Raw genomic sequence first — 10,000 nt, 5'->3', positions numbered from 1 at the left:
TTCCGTTATCTGTTTTGTTCAAGGTGGTGAAGGTGAGCTCTCTTCCCTCTACAATCATACGCTCCAAATCTGGAAGTTCTCCTCCATCCTTAGTCCACATCACAGGGTCTGGCCTGGCATCGGTAGGGGGGGGGGGGGGGGGGTCAGGAGAGACACACCTCAGACGTGACCTTGTAGGGTTCATACGTTCTTCACGGATGTGTGTGTGTGTGTGTGTGTGTGTGTGTGTGTGTTGACTTACGATGGGTTTCCTTTGGATACACACTCCAGCTTCAAGTATTGACCCTCCTGAGGGAACGTCAACGAATTGGTGATCGCCACACGAGGAGCATCTAGAGAGAGAGGGAGGTTAAGAACGTGTGTGTGTGTGTGTGTGTGTGTGTGTGTGTGTGTGTGTTTGTGTGTGTGTGTGTGTGTGTGAGATACTCACAGTGCACCTCCAATACTTCGGTAGTCTGTTGTGGTGTCTGTAACAGGGCGACATGGTCTACTTTACAGGTGTACGCTGCCCCATCATCGTCCCGGTCTACTAGCAGCTGTAGAGAACTGGTCACTGTGAAGGTCTTTCCACTGGCATTCACCTCCTTGGCACCTGGTGGGTTAAAACATCAACATGGTCACAGGTTGGAATCCTGGGCCTCAGGAAACCAACACAAGAGTTTCTCTCTTGGGGTCAAAGGGTGACACTGGTTTTTAAGTCGCGGGTAGAGCTACCTCATCACGAATTAGTGTCGAGTCCGTCATAAAACAATCATAATTCGGCGATGCCACTTTATTTTCCGTAAAGCATTGCAGTACTATCTCAAAGGAGACATTCACTGAGGGATTCATATTCAGTTTTAATGCTTCAGACACAGCCAGATCGCAGCCAGACCTGAGGACGTCGGGACCTTCAACACCGGCCCCTAGGGGCAACAGTGAGTACTACTACCATCCAGTAGGCTTGGGTTTAGCTGTGGTGTTGTGGACTTGGATGATGGATGGGTGTAATCCCAAGGTCACGTGTGCAATCTCAGTGTTTAATTTTTTTTTTTAACCCTTACCTTAACCCTTAATTTAAGCCTTAATTTAACCTTTAATTTAACCCTGACCTTAACCCTTACCTTAACCTTAACCCTTACCTTAACCCTTACCCTAACCCTGACCTTAACCCTTACCTTAACCCTTACCGTAACCCTTACCGTAACCCTTACCGTAACCCTGACCTTAACCCTGACCTTAACCCTTACCTTAACCCTGACCTTAACCCTGACCTTAACCCTGACCTTAACCCTGACCTTAACCCTGACCTTAACCCTGACCTTAACCCTTACCTTAACCCTTACCTTAACCCTGACCTTAACCCTTACCTTAACCCTTACCTTAACCCTGACCTTAACCCTTAACTTAACCCTTACCGTAACCCTTACCGTAACCCTTACCTTAACCCTGACCTTAACCCTTACCTTAACCCTGACCTTAACCCTTAACTTAACCCTTACCGTAACCCTTACCTTAACCCTGACCTTAACCCTGACCTTAACCCTGACCTTAACCCTGACCTTAACCCTGACCTTAACCCTGACCTTAACCCTTACCTTAACCCTTACCTTAACCCTGACCTTAACCCTTACCTTAACCCTTACCTTAACCCTGACCTTAACCCTTACCTTAACCCTGACCTTAACCCTTAACTTAACCCTTACCGTAACCCTTACCTTAACCCTGACCTTAACCCTGACCTTAACCCTTAACTTAACCCTTACCGTAACCCTTACCGTAACCCTTACCGTAACCCTGACCTTAACCCTTCAGAATGAATACCTAAATGTAAAGTTGAACGATTAACATCGAAAATTTGACGTTTGATGTAACTTTGACATTTGACGTTTAGAGAAAAGTGCAAAAACATACAATTCTGAAGTGAGACTGTGAGAGAATGTTGTCAGACAACCACAGACTGAATCTGGCCCAGAGCACTCAGACACAGAAAAACACACAGCATCTCCCTGTTCTCTGTGGTGAAACTCTGAAAACATTCAACTGACAGCTCCCCAAACACACAACACAACACCATGGGATGTGTGTGTGTGTGTGTGTGTGTGTGTGTGTGTGTGTGTGTGTGTGTGTGTGTGTGTGTGTGTGTGTGTGTGTGTGTGTGTGTGTGTGTGTGTGTGTGTATGAATCAGGGAAATGTGTGTGATATTGATTTTCTTTCTGTTGTTCCTAAACAGACTATGGTTGAACAGACATGTCCAAAAGTTGTCTTAGAGTCAGACCGAGAACTTGCTATTTTGTTCCCTCTCTCTCCTCTCTCTCCTCTCTCTCTCTCTCTCTCTCTCTCTCTCTCTCTTTCTCTCTCTCTCTTTCTCTTTCTCACTCTTTCTATCTCTCTCTCCGTCTCTCTCCCTTTCTCTTTCTCTCTCTCTCTCTCTCTTTCTCTTTCTCCCTGTCTCTCTCTCTCTCTCTGTCTCTTTCTATCTCTGTCTCTCTTTCTCCCTTTCTCACTCTGTCTGTCTCTGTCTCTCTTTCTCCCTGTCTTGCTCTCTCTCTCCCCCCCTCTCTCTCTGTCTCTCTGCAAATCCTCAGTGATGTGTGAATCACACACACACACACACACACACACACACACTCACACTCATTCACATTCACATACACATTCACACACACACACACATTCAATCACACACACACAAGCACCGCCCCCCCCCCCCTCACAGTTTTAGTAATGAATGTTCTGCCTGAGCAGTGGTACAGATGTAGGATCTTAATTTGATCCCTTCTGTTACAGAAGACGTTTGTAAGTGTATTTGAGCAGTGGTGTAGTTGAAGGTAAACGTAACACAGTTAAATGCATTTAAAAATATGACTTATTTTTGTACCACGACCGGCGATCACAGTTTATCTTTTTTTAAATTGGCTTTTTTGGAGTTTTGTCCCACTTAGACAATTCTGTACTAGATTTTTTTCCCCCGTATGAAAAACGTGTCAACCCCTTTAAAAAATGTCCATCAATTATAATTATCTTTTTCACCTGAATTTTGAGATGAATTTCTTTGGTAATGAAGAGATGGAGTGGAGAAGAGGAGGCATGGGGGGTGGGGGGGGGGTGGGGGGGGGGGGGAGTACATGACACCCCACTGACAGGCCATACTGTACACCATATGCATACCCCCTGAGGACAGAGGGATAGGATGGATGGGAGGGAGGGAGGACTGGGGATTAACTCAGAGAAGAAGTGAAAGAGGGATGGGGTCGACTTGAGGAGAGACAGACAGACACAGAGACAGAGACAGACCGACACAGAGACAGACCGACACAGAGACAGACCGACACAGAGACAGACCGACACAGAGACCGACACAGAGACCGACACAGAGACCGACACAGAGACCGACACAGAGACCAACACAGAGACAGAGACAGACACAGAGACAGAGACACAGAGACAGACACAGACAGACAGACAGACAGACACAGAGACAGAGACAGACACAGAGACAGACCGACACAGAGACACACAGAGACAGAGACACATAGAGAAAGACAGAAACAGTTCAGGTATAATTGCTCAGAGAAAAGAACCCCCCTCCTCACCAAGCCAGCTCCCAGACCAAGCCCAATCCTGTCCTATGTAAATGAAGATTGTGTCTGCATTACCAATGTGACTCTGTTCCCTATATAGAGCACTATGATCAGAGTCCTATATCTCTGAATATATTGAGCATGCCCACTACCATAACGCCAGCTGGCTCTGAGAGTTAGGATCTGACTTTGTACAAACCTCCCGCTGGTGTCCTAACTTTTGATTGAATGCTCCCCTCTCTCTCTCTCTCTCTCTCTTTCTCTCTCGTTTCTCCCTTCTCTCCTTCAGCCAATTGTATCCTCTCTCCTCTGTCCAGTCATTGCTAACGCAGCAGAGCTGTCAATTACCTGGTCTCCAGGGGGAGGAGGGCTCTGAGCTGAAACAGGAAGTGACTGAGCATGCAGAACAGATGATTTAGAGAAGCAAATGAGCAAGAGAGAGGAGGAAGGGGGGAGGAGAGAGGGAGGTGGGGGAAGGAGGGAGGAGAGGAGAGGGAGGTAGGGGAAGCATGGAGGAGAGAGGGAGGTAGGGGAAGGAGGGAGGAGAGAGGGAGGTAGGGGAAGGAGGGAGGAGAGAGGGAGATAGGGGAAGGAGGGAGGAGTGCGGGAGGTTGGGGAAGCATGGAGGAGAGTGTGAGGAGAGGTGCGGGGAATGGAAGGAGGGATGGAGAACAGGGAGGAGAGGATAGGGAGGAGAGGAAAGAGGAAAGGATAGGGGGAGGAAAGGAGAGGGGATGAGAGGAGAGAGGGAGGTGGGGAAGAGAAGGGAAGGAGGGAGAGAGGAGAGAGGGAGGTAGGGAAGGAGGGAGAGAGGAGAGAGGGAGAGAGGAGAGAGGGCGGTGGGGGGAGAGGGTGGGGGAAGTAAACAATTCATTCAGTATGCACAAATAAATGTAAAAAACGCCATTCTGCCAGTCATTCTGTCAGACAGTTAGTCAGCTATTCAGTCAGTCAGTTAATCAGCCAGTCAGCTAGTCAGCTATTCAGTCAGTCAGTAAATCAGCCAGTCAGCTAGTCAGCCTGTCAGTCAGTCAGTAAATCAGCCAGTCAGCTAGTCAGCTATTCAGTCAGTCAGTAAATCAGCCAGTCAGCTAGTCAGCCAGTCAGTCAGCTAATTAGTCAGCCAGTCAGTCAGCTAGTCATTCACCGAGCCAGTCTGCCAGCCAGTCAGTCAGCTAGTCATTCACTGAGCCAGTCTGCCAGTCATTCAGTCAGCTAGTCATTCACCGAGCCAGTCTGCCAGTCATTCAGTCAGCTAGTCATCTATTCAGTAAGTCAGTCAGCCAGTCAGTCAGTCAGCCAGTCAGTCAGTCAGTCAGTCAGCCAGTCAGCTAGCCAGTCAGCCAGTCAGTCAGCTAGCCAGTGTGTGTGTCTGTGTCTGTGTTTATTTGTTTGTGTTTGTATATGCCGTTCACACACTAGCACTTTCTGAAGCTTTTTACCAGCGAGAAAGAGGAGGGAGGAGGAGAGGAGGGGAGGGGAGGGGAGAGGAGGGGAGGCGGAGGGGAGAGGAGGGGAGGCGGAGGGGAGAGGAGAGGAGGGGAGGGGAGAGGAGGAGAGGAGGGGCGGGGAGGAGAGGAGGGGCGGGGGGGAGAGGAGGCGGGGCGGGGAGGAGAGGAGGGGCGAGGAGCGGGGAGGGGAGGAGAGGAGGGGAGGGGAGAGGAGGAGAGGGGAGGGTGGAGGAGGGGCGAGGAGGGGGGGGGAGGGGCGAGGAGAGGAGGGGAGGGGAGGGGAGAGGAGGGGAGAGGAGGGGAGAGGCTAGGAGAGGAGGGGGGGAGAGGAGGAGAGGAGGGGCGGGGCGGGGAGGGGAGGGGAGAGGAGAGGAGAGGAGAGGAGAGGAGAGGAGAGGAGAGGAGAGGAGAGGAGAGGAGAGGAGAGGAGGAAAGATATGCCAAACAAAAACACAAACAATTAAACTGAAATAAGAAAACAACCCTTCTGTCGATCTTCTTTATGTATGAGACCTCACAGCAGGGTGGGTGTGTGTGTGTGTGTGTGTGGCGTGTGCTTTTCTCCAGACTAAGTTAACTTTTCAACCAACCATGCCAGACTATTGAATCCAAACATACTCAATGTAAATATAGAACTACAGTCAATTTGATCTCTGTAAACAAAAAATAACTTTTCAGATAAATTGCTTTGTTTATTGATTATTGTTTTATTATACAGGTAACCAACATTAGCTGTTTATCTTCCAAAGTATAGAAGTTAGAAATATAATTTTGTCCGCAGAATTAGTTACCAAAAAAGCAGATGTGATTAGTCTGTGATAATGTGGCGGTACCTTCAATGTACAGAGAGGGTTTGACCATTCTAGAGAGGGTTTGACCATGCTAGAGAGGGTTTGACCATTCTAGGGAGGGTTTGACCATTCTAGAGAGGGTTTGACCATTCTAGAGAGGGTTTGACCATGCTAGAGAGGGTTTGACCATGCTAGAGAGTGTTTGACCATTCTAGAGAGGGTTTGATCATGCTAGAGAGGGTTTGACCATTCTAGGGAGGGTTTGACCATGCTAGAGAGGGTTTGACAATTCTAGAGAGGGTTTGACCATGCTAGAGAGGGTTTGACCATGCTAGAGAGGGTTTGACCATGCTAGAGAGGGTTTGACCATTCTAGGGAGGGTTTGACCATGCTAGAGAGGGTTTGACCATTCTAGAGAGGGTTTGACCATGCTAGAGAGGGTTTGACCATTCTAGAGAGGGTTTGACCATTCTAGAGAGGGTTTGACCATTCTAGGGAGGGTTTGACCATTCTAGGGAGGGTTTGACCATTCCAGGGAGGATTTGACCATTCTAGAGAGGGTTTGGCCATTCTAGAGAGGGTTTGACCATTCTAGGGAGGGTTTGACCATTCTAGAGAGGGTTTGACCATTCTAGAGAGGGTTTGACCATTCATTCTAGAGAGGGTTTGACCATTCATTCTAGAGAGGGTTTGACCATTCATTCTAGAGAGGGTTGGACCATTCTAGAGAGGGTTTGACTATTCCAGGGAGGGTTTGACCATTCTAGAGAGGGTTTGACCATTCTAGAGAGGGTTTGACCATTTCAGAGAGGATTTGACCATTCCAGACAGGGTTTGACTATTACAGAGAGGGTTTGACCATTCCAGAGAGGGTTTGACCATTCCAGAGAGGGTTCGACCATTCTAGAGAGGGTTTGACTATTCTAGAGAGGGTTTGACCATTCTAGAGAAGGTTTGACCATTCCAATGAGGGTTTGACCATTCCAGAGAGGGTTTGACCATTCTAGGGAGGGTTTGACCATTCCAGAGAGGATTTGACCATTCTAGAGAGGGTTTGACCATTCCAGAGAGGGCTTGACTATTCTAGAGAGGGTTTGACCATTCCAGAGAGGGTTTGACCATTCCAGAGAGGATTTGACTATTCTAGAGAGGGTTTGACCATTCTAGAGAGGGCTTGACCATTCATTCTAGACAGGGTTTGACCATTCCAGAGAGGGTTTGACCATTCTAGGGAGGGTTTGACCATTCCAGGGAGGATTTGACCATTCTAGAGAGGGTTTGACCATTCTAGAGAGGGTTCGACCATTCCAGAGAGGATTTGACTATTCTAGAGAGGGTTTGACCATTCTAGAGAGGGTTTGACCATTCTAGAGAGGGTTTGACCATTCCAGAGAGGATTTGACTATTCTAGAGAGGGTTTGACCATTCTAGAGAGGGTTTGACCATTCCAGAGAGGATTTGACTATTCTAGAGAGGGTTTGACCATTCTAGAGAGGGTTTGACTATTCTAGAGAGGGTTTGACCATTCTAGAGAGAGTTTGACCATTCTAGAGAGGGCTTGACCATTCATTCTAGACAGGGTTTGACCATTCATTCTAGAGAGGGTTTGACCATTCTAGAGAGGGTTTGACCATTCCAGAGAGGGTTTGACCATTCTAGAGAGGGTTTGACCATTCAGAAAAGACAGCTGATAGATGCTATTACACACATACACACACTGATGATTCAGCTTCTGTGAGCCGGTCATCCCTCATAGTTTGATTTCTTCTTTTATTACACAGAGTCCGTCCCAAATGGCAGATTATTCCCAAAATATTCCCTATATAGTATACTATATAGTATACTACCAGACACTCCAAACATCCATCACACCCTCTGACACAAGCTGGCTGGAATAGTCCCGTTTTCACTGGTGATGATAAACATCCGCTATAAACTCTCCTCTCCTCTCCTCTCCTCTCCTCTCCTCTCCTCTCCTCTCCCGCCTCCTCTCCTCTTCTCTCCTCTTCTCCTCCTGTCCCCCCCTCTCCTCTCCTCCTCCTGTCCTCTCCTCTCCTCTTCTCCTCCTGTCCCCCCTCACCTCTTCTCCTCCTGTCCCCCCTCTCCTCTCCTACTCCTGTCCTGTCCTGTCCTCTCCTCTCCTCTCCTCTCCTCTTCTCTTCTCCTCCTGTCCTCTCCTCTCTTCCCATCCTCTCCTCTCCTCTTCTCTTCCCCCCGTCTCCTCTCCTCTCCTCCTCCTGTCCCCTCCCGGCCCCTCCCATCTCCTCTCCTCACCTCACCTCTCCTCTCCTCTCCTCTCCTCTCTTCTCCTCTCCTCTCCTATCCTCTCCTCTCCTCCCGTCCTCTCCTATCCTCAGGCTGTGCTAGCAGCTACCAGACATCCTAATTAGTTCTGGTTGTTATATACTATAGTATAAACTGGTATTTCCTTTACAGGAATGAGTCAAGTTCAGGGTTGTACAGTACATGTCCTTCCTGTTTGTCAGTTGCTGTCATTTCTAGACTGTTCTAGAGGGAAAACACAGCACAAAAATTTGTCCAAATGCTTTTTCATTTTCGGAATAAAATGTCACTACGAAAGCTGGTCACCAGCGAAAACAAAAAACAGGCTGGTCAGCCAGCAGTGGTATGCAGGGTGGTATGCTACAATTTTAAGCTAAACTATTCCACGATGACTGGATGTGCATCGCCAATATTCAACCAAGACTTTGGAACGTTTTAAATGCCCATTCTTGCCTTAGCATTTCCAAGTAGATAGCATCATCTTTCCTAATGCCTTCCTCCACACAACAACCAGCAGTTTGAGAGCTGTGTGTCTTCTCTCTGCCTAACAGATTATGTGTGCAGCTCACGTGTAGTAAATAGTCAACATAAAGAACAAACAGCTTTGGGGATCCACAGACCTTCCTCTGTATGTGGAGCCCTGACCCACACAGACCTTCCTCTGTATGTGGAACCCTGACCCACACAGACCTTCCCGCGTATGGGGAGCCCTGACCCACACAGACCTTCCTCTGTTTATGGAGCCCTGACCCACACAGGCCTTCCTCTGTGTGTGGAGCCCTGACCAACACAGACCTTCCTCTGTATGTGGAGCCCTGACCCACACAGACTTTCCCCTGTATGTGGAGCCCTGACCAACACAGACCTTCCTCTGTATGTGGAGCCCTGACCCACACAGACCTTCCTCTGTATGTGGAGCCCTGACCCAAACAGACCTTCCTCTGTATGTGGAGCCCTGACCCACACAGACCTTCCCCTGTATGTGGAGCTCTGACCAACACAGACCTTCCTCTGTATGTGGAGCCCTGACCCACACAGACCTTCCTCTGTATGTGGAGCCCTGACCCACACAGACCTTCCTCTGTATGTGGAGCCCTGACCCACACAGACCTTCCTCTGTATGTGGAGCCCTGACCCACACATACATTCCTCTGTATGTGGAGCCCTGACCCACACAGGCCTTCCTCTGTATGTGGAGCCCTGACACACACAGACCTTCCTCTGTATGTGGAGCCCTGACCAACACAGACTTTCCTCTGTATGTGGAGCCCTGACCCACACAGACCTTCCTCTGTATGTGGAGCCCTGACCCACACAGACCTTCCTCTGTATGTGGAGCCCTGACCCACACAGACCTTCCCCTGTATGTGGAGCCCTGACCAACACAGACCTTCCTCTGTATGTGGAGCCCTGACCCACACAGACCTTCCTCTGTATGTGGAGCCCTGACCCACACAGACCTTCCCCTGTATGTGGAGCCCTGACCCACACAGACCTTCCTATGTATGTGGAGCCCTGACCCACACAGACCTTCCTCTGTATGTGGAGCCCTGACCCACACAGACCTTCCTCTGTATGTGGAGCCCTGACCCACACAGACATTCCTCTGTATGTGGAGCCCTGGCCCACACGGACCTTCCTCTGTATGTGGAGCCCTGACCCACACAGACCTTCCTCTGTATGTGGAGCCCTGACCCACACAGACCTTCCTCTGTATGTGGAGCCCTGACCCACACAGACCTTCCTCTGTATGTGGAGCCCTGACCAACACAGACTTTCCTCTGTATGTGGAGCCCTGACCCACACAGACCTTCCTCTGTATGTGGAGCCCTGACCCACACAGACCTTCCTCTGTATGTGGAGCCCTGACCCACACAGACCTTCCTCTGTATGTGGAGCCCTGACCCACAC

At 49.2% G+C, this 10,000-nt stretch overlaps 1 protein-coding gene across 4 annotated transcripts in view; it reads right to left on the bottom strand.

The window, feature by feature from the left end:
• The window catches only part of LOC110510278 (cell adhesion molecule 2), a 763,418-nt gene that overhangs the window by 116,402 nt on the left and 637,016 nt on the right, over window positions 1-10,000 (bottom strand). For all 4 annotated transcript variants that reach the window (XM_036967531.2, XM_036967528.2, XM_036967529.2 and 1 more), the window contains 3 exons: window positions 431-592; window positions 242-332; window positions 1-113 (listed from right to left, as the gene is read on the bottom strand). The exon at window positions 1-113 is cut by the window's left edge and continues 66 nt beyond it. In XM_036967531.2, coding sequence (XP_036823426.1) covers window positions 1-113; window positions 242-332; window positions 431-592 — 366 coding nt within the window. The remainder of the gene's footprint in view (window positions 114-241; window positions 333-430; window positions 593-10,000) is intronic.

Source organism: Oncorhynchus mykiss, chromosome 29 (assembly GCF_057628025.1).
Source record: "Oncorhynchus mykiss isolate SJ-2025 chromosome 29, ASM5762802v1, whole genome shotgun sequence".
Taxonomy (NCBI): domain Eukaryota; kingdom Metazoa; phylum Chordata; class Actinopteri; order Salmoniformes; family Salmonidae; genus Oncorhynchus; species Oncorhynchus mykiss.
Note: the sequence above shows the minus strand (reverse complement) of the source record. Positions and strands in the feature narration are given on the sequence as shown.